General features: G+C 38.8%; 1 protein-coding gene across 8 annotated transcripts in view; it reads right to left on the reverse strand.

The window, feature by feature from the left end:
- Nucleotides 1-14155, reverse strand: part of OSBPL9 (oxysterol binding protein like 9) — a 140275-nt gene that overhangs the window by 18275 nt on the left and 107845 nt on the right. For 6 of the 8 annotated variants that reach the window (XM_066269210.1, XM_066269209.1, XM_066269217.1 and 3 more), the window contains 4 exons: nt 11509-11547; nt 6752-6842; nt 5589-5690; nt 936-1095 (listed from right to left, as the gene is read on the reverse strand). In XM_066269210.1, the coding sequence (XP_066125307.1) occupies nt 936-1095; nt 5589-5690; nt 6752-6842; nt 11509-11547 (392 nt within the window). The remainder of the gene's footprint in view (nt 1-935; nt 1096-5588; nt 5691-6751; nt 6843-11508; nt 11548-14155) is intronic. The other 2 variants (XM_066269212.1, XM_066269211.1) reach the window with 1 other exon arrangement.

Genomic DNA, 14155 nt, shown 5'->3' on the forward strand with positions numbered 1-14155 from the left:
GTCGCGGCAGAGCGACGCCCCGGAGGGGCAGAGCATCACCCCTGGTGGGCGTGCCGGGTGGATCCGGGTCGGGCACATGCGGGAGTCTGTCTGACTGTCTCTCCCCGTTTCCAGCTTCAGAAAAATACAAAAAAAAAAAAAACCCACCTGGACTTGTGTTGTGAAATTTTCCCTGTATGAAGTAAAGAACCCACAGCCACACACTCCCAGCTGGCCCAGGCAGACCAAAAGGGCCAGGTCCCCTCCTCTGTGAATCCTTCCCTGACTTCTCAGTATAGGCACTGCCTGGGTTATGAACGAGATAGGTTCTATAGATTTGTTGTTAAGTTGAATTTGTATGTAAGTTGGAATAGGCATATTTACCAATTAAATGCAACTTAGAAGTTTGCCTTAACGTAGTATTTACTTCTACCTTTCTGAGCGTATAAATACTTAAACATTTTCAAACCTACAGAACCTCTCTCATTTGTAACCCAGGACTGCCTGTCCTTCAAAATGTTCCCATGGCACTTCGTGCTTATAATCTGATGGTTCAGATTATAAATGTCTCTTTCTCCCCGAAACGATAAGATCCCTGAGGGCAGAGACTGGTTCTCTTCTGGCCTCTGTATCATCCCTCCACCACTACAGCTCTCCACATTAATACATAAACTAGTACTGGTAACCTCATTTGTATAATACTTCCTAGTTTAATCCCTCTATGTGGCCCTCTCCTAATGCTCGTGCTACAGAAAAAATACCCAGAGTTCCACATATAATATTGGCATATTACTATAGCTGGTGCTGATGTGTTCAATTAAAAGCAAGCTGTCTTTTTTACTTTTTCCAAATAATAACTTATAAGGAAGTTTGTCATTAATACCAGTCTTAAAATGAAATTACATATTTAAAAATCAGGAGAGTTGTTTAAACACTTACTTAGATAATTTACTTACTCTATTAAGCGCTTTGGGGATGAGCCACTTTGATGAAATTCATCAGCATCATAGAATTCATCTTCACTGCTAGAGTACGAGAACTCCGGGACTGTATTTGGAGACAAGTTGACATGGCTTGGAGAAGTAAGACTGCTACTAGGTGGTGAGTGCCCACTGCCTATGAAGTTAAAAAATTTTAATTAGGGAACAAAGTTGGTAATAAAGGAGAAGAAATTTGGAAAATGGGGTCAAAGCAGACCTTTCTAAAATCAAGAAAGAGTTAAATCGGTAGACGTCCTTATAATATTTGTCAAGAAAATTAACATTTAGACAAAGAAAAAGACAAATCACATTACAGAAAGGGATACCGTCCTTTAAATAAATGAAAAAAATGCTATGCCTCTGTTATAGCAAACATAAAATCAAATTAATATAAAATGTATAAAGGAAACGAAGAGTGAGTTAGGTATAACCAGTTACGTCCTTTTGAGATAATTCCATGTTTCAATTGCATGCCAATACCACGTGTGAATTAATGGGATTAACTATATTTTACATAAAAGCCCACTATGTAAGGCCCGATAACCAAGGTGTAAATTTACTCCCTTTTCTGTTAACTCCATCTGTCAACCTTAAGCCCATGTGTGACTTATGTTTGAAGTGTGATAATGTAACCCTATGATGTGATGAGTGGCCAAACCAGGTAAGAGTAGCTGGGGTGACGATCACGGCAGTCTCCTGAGACTACAACGCAGACTCCACATCGCCCACCGAGACCCCTAGACAACTGCCACGAAGCACTCTGCCTCTCCAAGCACGTTTGTTCGGGGCCCCACCAAAGCGAGGACCTAGACTTAGCTGGCCACTCGTCTTAATTGTGAATGAATTAAAGTCTGTTATTTAGCTTGCTATGAGTGTCTTTCCCTACTCAACTGACTTCTAATTACTTTAATTTACTTCATGAAATATCAGAAACGAACCCAGCTAGAATAAAAATATTTTATCACGACAGCCCCTATTCTATAATAGTCTTTAATATTGGGAAGGGACATCTTTTGATTATAATTACAGTGTGTGAGTTCTGGAGTTTGAAGTCCCACAATCGATATCTAGCATGAGAGAAAAGCTAGGGCTCTCATTTTATACAGTAGATCCAGATACCTAAAAAATGCAGGACTGAGCCAATGGGATGAAAAATGAATTCTTTTCAGTCAATGTTTTGGTATCACATGGAAACATAAAAGCTCTGCACAAAGCCCTGAGCACTAATCGTCCAAACTCCTCGCCTCCCTTCCATCTAAGTCTAAGTCAGCAGCCCAGCGCTCGGGCAGAGAAAAGCAGAGGGCTACGAAGGGAGGATGTGGAAAAGGAAAAGCCTAGGGACATCTTTCTATTCCCAACAGTCTCACCAAGGAAACGGAAATAAACAGATCTAAACAAAGAAGACTACCATTATCTTTGTGATCATCTGGTTCACTGTCTAATAATAAAGTAATAACAATAAAAGTATCAATCAGAACAATGGTGGACTGTGATCAATTAACAAGTGTTTACTGAGCATCCGGAGGCTCTCAGGCAATTTATGCCATACAGCTACAGATGCTGGTGGAAATTAAACTGAAATTACTGGTGGCAATCTAAAAGCCAAGGCTTCAGTTCTAGAAAAAATTGAGAATAGCAGCAATAAAAATGAACCCAAAGCCACCCATGGATCTTTAGTCCATTCCTGTGTCTGTGGTTCAATAGTTAAGAGAAAAAGCACATCCACCTGACACTTCAGTTGCCATGTTTACAATGATATCTTAAAAGCATAACACAAAATGCCCCTAAAAAAGTATTGCAATGCTTACTGAGAACATTCCAAAGATAGTTCATCTGAGCAAATATTTAAATTCTCTCCGCTTTACCCACTCCACAGCAGCAACAAGATAAAAACTTTATCCTACTGATATAGGGTAAAAAAAGAGAAAAAGACCAGGAATTACAAAGGACTAAAATGCAAATACTGCAGGTGACCACACAGGTCACACAACTGAAAATGTGCCCAAGAAGAAAGTGAGTTTGAATGGGAACTGCAAACAAAGGAATTGAGTTTTCCTTATGAAAAAAAACCCAGATATTATTTCTCTTCTCAATTGTTGCATTATTTCTTTTTTGTATTAGGTAAAAGAAAAATAGGTGGAAATGATGAAAAATTAGGCTGAAAAATAAAAAAGATATAAATTAGATCATTTAATTTTAAAAATTTCTTTAAATCCACCTACTCTAAGATGTTATATTTTTGAAATATCTCCTGAAATAACTTCTCCTAAATTATTATATATAATTTATTAATTATCCTAAAGCAAATATATGTAACAATTTTAACATTTGTAACTAGTTTATATACTGTATCTCCAATAATCCAAATTTGACTACAGTTTCAACACTCTGACATAACCCACAAAATAAAACACAGGTACTGTTTTTAAAATGAACAAGAGGTTGATACATGTAATGAAATACAGAAAAAAGGCAGGTAAAATATTTCAACCTCATTATTCAAATTGCTTATCAGGCTGGTCCGATGGTAGTGGGTTATCAGAACTTACTAACTTAGTGTCAAATTACTTATCAATATTTTCCCAAGAGCTTCAAATAAAAAATCAATTCTTTCTTTCAAAATTCAGAAAATAGCTGCTGCTAAATATTAAGAGCAAAGTAAGCATCAGCACCTTTACTAATTCAACTTCCAAAACAGGCTAAAATCACAAGGCAGGTTTTCATTCTTACACAGTGAACCTGCTGCCAGGAAGAAGTCTGTGGAGCCACTAGGAGCTTCTCGCCAGCCTCCTGGGGAGCAGTTCTGGTTCTGGCCTCCAGGTGTAACAGAGACAAAATATTAAGTGCTTCCTTGAGCTTGGCTGACAGTAACTCAGCCTGTACCTATTTCATTTTAAAACAAGAAATAAATCTAATACTAACGTTGACAGCAACCCTGTGAATTAGAGAAAATATAAAGATCGTAAATCTAAATAAATTAAGAAAACAAATTAAAGTGAAGTATCCCTTTTTGGTCTATAAACTTGGTAAAAATATGGAAGACTGACAAATCTATCCTAAAAAAATACAGATGTGTGTAGACTTAAGAAAAGCCCAAATCTTTAAAGAATTTTTATGAGTTTATTCGAGCCAAACTGAGGACCAATTGCCAGGAAGCAAAATCTCAACGGACTGAGAAATGCTCCAGAGAAGGGCACTTTTACAGCTTATTTTGTAGGTCAGAATCAAAAGGGAAAACGTAAAAGGGTTATATGAAATTTATTATGGTAATGAGGGAGGCAGGAGAAAGCAAAGTAGAGACATCTCTGAGACTGGCTAGAGAGTAAAACTGAGAGACACAGGCTTCCTTTCCGTGGTGGGTACAGGAGAGTTCTACCAGCTAACAACCCCAGCACACAGAGAAGGTGACAAGACAACCATGAGGCTTCTCTGGTCTCCTGCTCCAGTGTGGTGGGTGACCCTGCCTATCTGGTGGGTCCGGAAAAAGGGGATGACTGACATTCCAGGTGATGTTATCTTAGATGCTGAAAGACAATGACAGGCTCACTGAAGGCAAAGACTGACCTTTGTCCAGGAAGCTACCAGCCTGCGATGTGACCACCTGCCATGATTCGCCTTTAGTTTGGAATTCGTATGTTCAAACCATCCGATGAGGCTACCCTTGGTCTCTGAGCTGTTAGGTTTCATATGTAGCCCCTTTGGCATCTACTCATGCACACAATTGCTGCACAAGGGTATTTCACTTAAGTTTTGCCAATAATAGGAAAATACTGGAAACAACCCAAATATCCACCAGAGGAAAATCAGGTAATACTTGCTCAGGTGGCTGTAAAAGGAATGTTAAGTGAATGAGCATGGAAAGCTCTCTGAATGTTTTCTGCTAGATGAAAAGAGAAAGTCACAGCAACACATCTCATTTAGGTTCAAACAAAAACAGCAATAAAAATACAGTTTGGTATGTACCCAAATGACAGAGGGAAGAGTAAAGAGGACTTTCAGTTTTTGTTCTTTGTGCTTCCACATTCTGATTCCTAAGAAAGTACATAAAGTCTGACTTTTTTTTTTAAGCTAGAGAGACAGACAGACAGACAGACAGACAGGAAGGGAGAGAGATGAGAAGCATCAACTGTAGTTGCAGCACTTTAATTGTTCATTGATTGCTTTCTCATATGTGCCTTGACCAGGGGGCTCCAGCTGAGCCAGTGACCTCTTACCCAAGCCAGCAACCTTGGGGTCATGTCTATAAGCCCCCACTCAAGCTGGCGACCTTGGGGTTTCGAACGTGGGTCCTCAGTGTCCCATGCTGATGCTCTGTTCACTGCACCACTGCTTGGTCAGGCCCTAAAGTCTAACTTGAGCAAATTTTTTTAAGTCAGTTTTTAAAATAAACTATACAGTAAATAAAAGAACAAAATCCTGCAATATTCTATCTTATTTAAATTATAATTATTACTACAGCGTCTGGTTCAATCACAAAATTACCACTTCACATAAGAAATTAGAAGGTAATCCGTATTTCCAACAAAGATACAACACATTTCTTCAACCTTTACCCCATTAGTAATCAAAAATAAATCTTAAATGTAAATGGGGAGTTATGAAAAGTGAAGGAATTATATAAATCTGTACCTGTACTATTTGGTGTTGGAGTCTGATGTCCCAAGGTAGCTAATACAGGTCCAACCGGTAGGGAAGACGGACGCTGCTCTGACTTACACAACTGAGCAGGTTCTAGATTAGAACATGTGAAATGTTAGAGAAATAGCCCAAACATAACACTATTAACTGCAAGTGACATTCAAAAGCTGAAAGAGCAGTAATTCCTAAAGCTTTATTCCATTAAGTTAAGTTCCATGCTACTCCTCCTTTCTGACGTATCGTCCCCTCTAAACTCAAGACCCTCGGCAGGCTATCAGGAGACCAGTCATGGCAGGAGAACACTCTGTAAAACCACTAAACATTTCTAATGATGAAGTGTTTCAAAGCGTCAAACCACATACAATCTGAAATGGGGCACAGTATCTCCTTTTTAGTCCATGAGAGATATTAGTGCATTCTTTTAAGAATATAGAAAAATTCACAAGAAAAGTTCACATACCTACAAGTATATTTATTTATTTATCAATCACAAGTATTTTCAAACAGACTTTTCTTTCTTCCAGTACAATTTCTGACTGAACTACGTCATCAGTGAAAACACAAGACACGTTGGAGGCAACAAAAAAGTAAAGGAATCAGTGTTGTTGCATGTTAGCCCTAAGCCCTCCTCTGCCAGTTTTCTAAAAATACTCTTTATTACTCTATACTTAATAATGCACAAGTCTATTCAGTTGATAGACATCATAAATTTCATTCTTCCCTTTCTCATTATCTTAAAAGTCTACCATGAATAAACCATTTGTATTGTTCAGAACTATAAAGAATATTCCAAAATAGAACATTCCTGGGTTCCCTTGAAGCAGATCAAGATACACTGTTTTCCCTGCTGGCCGTAAATCCTGAGCCACAGGATTCTGTCCCATTAGCTAATCCAGGTCTTAGTAACCATGTCTGTTTCCATCTTACTTTGAAAACTAAAAGCCCTTTCATTCATTGTACTTAAAAAGTCCCAATATCAAAAAATACTATAATCTTTTTCCAGTTCATTTTTAATTACACACACACACACACACACACACACTTATTTTCACTTATTAAAATAAAAAGAGCCCTCCAAGACTATTACAACTATCATACAAATTAAGTTTTGTTCTCCGCAATGACTGTGTGAAACAGCTTTCCAGATACTGTACCTGGAGGTAAGACAGTCTGGGAAGGCATCGTGTTGGTCACAGGTTCCAAGGGGCCAGGTTGATATACTGCATCTACAGGATTAATAGTACTCTGAGGTAAAGAAGCACAGGACAGTTATTTTTATTTATTTTTTTGTGGCAGAGAGAGAGTCAGAGAGAGGGACAAACAGGGACAGACAGGAAGGGAGAGAGATGAGAAGCATCAATTATCAGTTTTTCGTTGCGACACCTTAGTTGTTCACCGATTGCTTTCTCATATGTGCCTTGACCACGGGCCTTCAGCAGACCGAGTAATCCCTTGCTCGAGCCAGCGACCTTGAGTCCAAGCTGGTAGGCTTTGCTCAAACCAGATGAGACCGTGCTCAAGCGGGAGACCTCGGGGTCTCAAACCTGGGTCCTCCGCATCCCAGTCCAACGCTCTATCCACTGTGCCACTGCCTGCTCAGGCCAGTACAGTTATTATTAATTAAATATCCTTCCAGCTCTGACCCTCCCAACTGTATGAAATGGCCCATGCTGCTGACAGCAGAGTCCTAAGAGTAGCTATACAGATATGTTGATCAAAACACAGAGGAAATGAAACAGCTGTTCTATATAGAAGTCTAAGAGTTTCTTTTCATTGTTTTTAAAAAGCACAGTCAGGGGTCGTCAAACTTTTTATAAAAACCGCCCACTTTTGCAGTGCTGGTCAACCTGGTCCCTACCGCCCACTAGTGGGCGGTCCAGCTTTCATGGTGGGCCAATCGCAGCGCTGTTTGGTTGCTAGGTAGGGACCAAGTTGACCAGCACTGCAAAAGTGGGTGGTTTTTATAAAAAGTTTGAAGACCCCAGAATGGAAAAACTTGGAAAGAGTTGTAAAATGGAGTGGGAAGATTTCAGGAGGCCAAAAGAATAACCTCTCAATTCAGTTCAGAGCTCCTTAAATTTTTGATTCACCACAAATACTGTTTCTCCATCCAAGATAGAGAAGTGCCCTCTGGCTTTGGCATTAATAACACTACCCCGGTGACGAGTTCACATCCGTGCATCAGTAGGATCTAATCTTCCCATCCCATCCCGCTCATCGATGAGCAGGACGGGCCTCTAGTTTTACAGTCGCTAAAGGCAGAGACGTGTATCTTCTATTTGGGGGTATGTGGGAAAGAAGTTTTTTTTTTTCTTTTTCAGGATTTGAAAAACAAACATGTAGCTATAATTTGGAGGAAAAAAACTGTTTGGGTTTCTCTGATTCCAAGCCAAGAAATTATTCTGCCAGCATGACAACATTTTAAAAACAGACTCCACAGCTTACGGATGCATTTTTACATGAAAAGAGGATTTTAAGCAAAGGTCTTCGCCAGAATAAAGTTTAGACCTACCACTTAGAAAAGGTTCTACCATGCAAAACCCATGAAATAAAAAGTTCTTTAGCTTTTCTTGATCTGGGAGACTAAACTTCAAATATCTATCAAGTAGTACTTATAACAGAAAATACTGAAATTAGGAGAGAAATGCTTTGATGAAGAATGGGTCCCAAAGTATTCACAGCTAATTAAAAGCACCTAACCATGGAAATGATAATGGCAACATTTTTGTAGCATTCTCATTTAAAGTCTAATTTTTTAATTGCATAATTTTTATGCATAAACATTCTGCATAAACATTTTATAACAATGAAACCAGAGCTTTTAAATCAAGTGATCTGAACACAAGATTTCTGAGTCTTGTCACTACAACAGTCTACCTGCCATAAATATATATTCTGACTGGAAAACAAAGGCCACTTAGAGAAGGAATCCTGAAAACAATCATTAATTAAAAAAACAAAATCCTAGTAAAGTGAAATGGGAAAGTTTTAAAGGATTAGAAGCACAAAAATAGAGGCTTGGGATTTTAATTCCTTAGAATCCTTGCTCTACAAGGACTTGGCAAATCTCTTACCTGCTGTGGGCCCTACACTTTCCCAGTCTGTACAATGAAAAAATGTCTGCATTATATGATCGCTAAGGGCTTTCTGATTATTACCCATAATAGCTAAATAAGTCTCAACAAAGTCAAGAACTGTTCTTATAATAATTTTTTTTAAAAATAGTGGTTTTCTCTAAAGGACTCCAAAGTACTTTATAAAGGCAAAATCCCACCATTAATACTTTGATCCACACAAACAAGAATATATCACTTCCTTATCCTCATCCATTATATAAGAAAAATTACTGCAGAGACCAAGAAATAAAACAACTTTGGAAAAGGGACCAGAATTCTATCTTTTGAATGGAATCTTTTGTTTTCCAGATGAAATGTTTTAAGATTAGGCTTGTCAACCAAAGAAAATATTTTTATTATACATTTTTGCATGTATATTAAAAGTACTCAATATCTTTTGCTACTGTTGTTAACAGAAAATATAACTATTCTACACTTATCTACAGTAATCGTTCAATCAACCTCAGGCTAAAATATTTCAAATTACATTCTACAACTTGCTTTGAAATGATTTTGCAGGCCCTGGCCGGTTGGCTCAGTGGTAGGAGTCAGCCTGGCGTGCAGGAGTCCCGGGTTCGATTCCCGGCCAGGGCACACAGGGGTACCCATCTGCTTCTCCACTCCTCCCCCTCTCCTTCCTCTCAGTCTCTCTCTTCCCCTCCCACAGCCAGGGCTCCATTGGAGCAAAGTTGGCCCGGGCGCTGAGGATGGCTCTATGGCCTCTGCTTCAGGCACTAGAATGGCTCTGACTGCAACAGAGCATCGCCCCCTGGTGGGCGTGCCGGGTGGATCTCGGTCAGGCGCATGCAGGAGTCTGTCTGACTGCCTCCCTGTTTCCAACTTCAGAAAAAAAAAAGAATTTGCACAGTGTAAGAAATACACAAATGATAATCCATAGCCCTAAACTATTGTGACATTAGCAAAATTCATGCAGTACAATATATAATAAATTATATATACATATATGCATGAATAGCTAACATTTATGGAGTATTATATACTCATTCTATACCTTGCGAAAACCCTGTGAGGTAGAACTAGTCATTTTTCTGTATACAGGAAACTAAGACTCTTAGGTTAGTAACTTGACTAAGGTCACAGCTAGCGAATAACAGGGCTGGGTTCCTAGCAGTCTGGGTCAAAGGACCTAAATCCCTTAATCCTTTCTTTTTTTCCAAAGTAAAAACTCGTAAGAAAAAATGCTTTCGTTCTTGACCAAATGATTCAAATATGTTTGTTTTCTACAAGTTTAGATTTTCTATAAGCATATACTTTCTAGGTCTTTTAAATGCAAATTGACCAAACATTTTGGTATGCTTTATAAAACTGTATTTTAGCAAAAGAAAAAGTCTGACCAGGTGGTGGGGCAGTGGATAGAGCACCGGACTGGGATGCGGAGGACCCAGGTTCAAAACCCCGAGGTCACCAGCTTGAGTGCAGGCTCATCTGATTTGAGCAAGGCTCACCAGCTTGAGCCCAAGGTCGCTGGCTTGAGCAAGGGGCCACTTAGTCTGCTGTAGCCCCCTGATCAAGGCACATATGAGAAAGCAATCAATGAACAACTATGGTACCTCAACAAAGAATTGATACTTATATCTCTCCCTTCCTATCTGTCCCTCTCTCTGACCCACTCTCTGTCTCTGTCCAAAAAAAAAAGAAAAAAAAAAAAAAAGTAACTAATTGGCTGGAGGGAAAATAATGGCTAACATTTTCCTTAGGGTCTTTGGGGACCATGAAAGCTAGACAATATATACAGTCTTTTTCCATAAGGCTTACAAACTCATTTAATATGTCAGGAAGAGCAATTATATTGCATTGTATTTATATCACATAATTTTATTATATTATCATGGCTCAAACTCTGAACTCACACTGTGAAAAAAGAAATATTTTAATGTGTTTAATTCAAATTTTAAAAACACTTCTCTTATTTCCACTTTCTTAAGACATACGCAAAAATCATGGATATTTAACTTTTTTCATTTTAAACCAAATATAAAAATAACATGCTCATCCTTTCAAGTATAATCATGAGATGGTTTTGAAGATTTACAAAATAAGATTCTAGATAAGCTGTCATTTGTAAAGTCTCAGGACAAGAAAAAAAAGTACTTCAGAAATAGTCTGAACAGAAGTCACTCAGTTGCAATAAAAACAAGGTTGCTCAAATGACAAACCTTCAAACTCTAACTTTAATTTCCAGCTGAGAACAATGACATTCTATTTTATTTTATTTTTAGAGGAGAAGTTGAATATAAAGGAAGAGTAAAAAGCCAGAGAGGAGGAAAGAATAAGAAAATGTCTGTAATTAAAAAAAAATCATGTTCCAACAAAAATGCAATTTATATACTACAGTAGTAATGCTGTTTAACACAATAATAGAAACCCATAAACATACTTAAACAGATTAAGATGTGTTTCAATATACCCTTCCTCTCTACATTCATCTAAGAAAAAAGTTGACAAGAAATGTAGCATTGTGAGTTATGCCTTATTTAGTCATAAAAGCTGCGTAATCATACCATGATTAATCCTTCAAGTTAACACATGCAAAGTGATTCAATCTGGACCAACACTTAGAAATTTTAAGATCGACATTTCCCCTCCAAATGATTGCTGAAAGATGGCCAACTTTAGGAGCTCAAGGAAAATTGCAAGTTAACAACAAAAAGCAGTGAGTAGGTGAAAAGAAGAATTTGTGTTGAAAAAGAAGTAGAAATTCAGCTTCTCCTGACCTGATTGGTTATAACACTCTGCAGAAGTAAAGGGAAACAAAAAGATTAGATTAAACTTACTATCATTCCATCTGCGTGCTTCTCCGCATTACACTGGTCCTTAAGGAGAAATGTTAAAAATATTAACTTCATTCTCTCATTTAAGCAACTCCTTGGTGTACTTTCTTCCCTAAGAAAGCTTATTTTACCAGGTAAGTAACAATGTTAGAAACTATTTCTCTGCTTCCATTAAGATTTTTATTTCATTTGTACATTCCAAGACAAACATAATTCCAACACTGGCTACACAACAACCAACACCAAGAGCAAGGCAATTGTTTTTCCGTCCAGGCCTTTAATTAAGTTCACTGTAGAAATATCCTATGGAACATATTTTTGGGCTCAATTTTATAGGAAATTTCCCAAACTCTTACTGTACTTCAAAGCTATCACAACTGTATACTCTACCTTTAAAAACTCAGGCTATGACCTGTGGTGGCGCAGTGGATAAAGCGTCGACCTGGAAATGCTGAGGTCGCCAGTTCGAAACCCTGGGCTTGCCTGGTCAAGGCACATATGGGAGTTGATGCTTCCAGCTCCTCCCCCCTTCTCTCTCTCTCTCTCCCTCCTTCTCCTCTCTAAAATGAATAAAAAACAACAACAACAACAAAAAAAACTCAGGCTAGACACTATTTCCCATATTCCAACTGCTGATCCAAGAATTATTCTAATATTTTTCTAAATAGATGGTCTGATTTTTTCTTTCAGTAGACATAACCACTATATTCATGGAATGATGATATAAGGGCTAAACACTAACTGGCAGGTATTTTACTATATTAATCCACTTAATTCCATCAACAACTATGTAAGATAGGTACTATCTTATCCCCATTGGACAGATGAGAAAATTGAGACAGAGAGAATGTGACAAGGCAGAATTCCCATACAGCTAGTTCCAGTATTCATGCTCTTAACTAATATGCTATTATTTTTTTCAAGACTTTATGTATTCAATTTTCAGAGAGGAGAGAGGGAGAGGGAGAAAGAGAGAGAGAGACAAGGGGGAGGAGCAGGAAGCATCAACTCCCATATGTGCCTTGATCAGGCAAGCCCAAGGTTTCGAACTGGCGACCTCAGTGTTCTAGGTCGATGCTCTATCCCACTGTGCCACCACAGGTCAGGCCTAATATGCTATTTTGGCTTGCCTTTCTAAAAATGTATTTGAGGAAGAAGGTGGTGGAAAGTTATCAACATATTATTGTTCCTATAACTAGAACCTATGTACTAGTATTATTTAAGCAATATGTTTAACTTTAAATAAAACTAATGAAAGTTGAAATCCAGAAGTTTTCAAGTTTTAATAGAAACCAAAAGTTGATCTTGGTTTTAAATATAATGGCTAAGTTTTATCCCATTTATTGGTAAACTTTTTCTTACTTTGAATACTAAGCTTACTCAGAAATCTACAGCCTGACCAGGCAGTGGCGCAGTGGACAGAGTGTTGACCTGGAACACTGAGGACCTGGTTCAAAACCTGAGGTCCCTGGCTTGAGCACAGGCTCAACCAATTTGAGCGCAGGCTCACCAGCTTGAGCACTGGGTCACTGGTTTGAGCATGGGACCAGAGATATGACCCCACGGTCACTGGCTTGAACCCAAAGGTCTCTGGCTTAAAGTCTAAGGTCAATGGCTTGAGCAAGGGGTCACTGGTGAAGCTGGAGCCCCCTGGTCAAGGTATGTATGAGACTCAATCAGTATCACAAGTAGGAGTTGATATTTCTCATCTCTCTCCCATCCTGTCCGTCGTCTGTCCATCTCTCACTCACTCTTGGAAAAAAAATCTACATATTGAAGAGTCAAGCAAGAGCAATTTCAAGATTTGGGGATGCTTTTATTTTTCTAAGAACATGTGCAAGAAAGAATCAATGTTAACAGGCCTGAAAAACCTAATTTTAGAAAGGCCTGCTATGAAGCTGGTGTCCAGGAAACTGGATTTCAGGAGGGCTCCCACTATTCCAACTGTAAGGTGGCTCACGGTTGACTACACTGTTTAAGTGAGCATGATGGTTTATTCTGAACACCTGCTTTCCTTCTGGAAGTTTGGAATCTTAGGAAATGCTAAGTAGAGAGTGCTTACATGACAAGCCTCCAATAAAAACCTTGGGTGTTGAAAACAATAACAAACCGTAGGTGTCGAATCTCTAATGAGTTTCTCTGGTGAACAACATTTCACATGTGTTGTCACAATTTGTTTCTGGAGGAATTAAGCACATCCTGTATGACTCCATTAGAAGAAGGCTCTTGGAAGCTTGTGCAGGAGCTTCCTCTGGGTGTTGCCCCTGTGCCTGTACCTTTGCTGATTTTGCTATAATAAATTGTAGCTATGGGTACAACTAATACACTGTGTCCTCTGAGTCCTCCAAGCAAATCACCAAACCAGGGGTGGTCCTGGGAACCTCCGACACTGCATGTAATTTGTATATCTCTGAGAGTAACTGCATTTTTTTTTAAGTGAGAAGAGGGGAGATAAGTGAGAGAGTCTCCTGCATGTGCCCTTTCTGGAGCCAATGCTCAAATCAACCAAGCTATCCTCAGCACTTGAGGCTGACAATCGGACCAACCAAGCAAAAGGCTGTGAGATGGGGGAGAGAGAAGGGAGAGAGAGAAAAGGGAGAGGGAGGAGAAGAGAAGCAGACAGTCATTTCTTGTGTGTGCCTTGACTGGG

This window comes from Saccopteryx bilineata, chromosome 3 (genome assembly GCF_036850765.1).
Source record: "Saccopteryx bilineata isolate mSacBil1 chromosome 3, mSacBil1_pri_phased_curated, whole genome shotgun sequence".
Taxonomy (NCBI): domain Eukaryota; kingdom Metazoa; phylum Chordata; class Mammalia; order Chiroptera; family Emballonuridae; genus Saccopteryx; species Saccopteryx bilineata.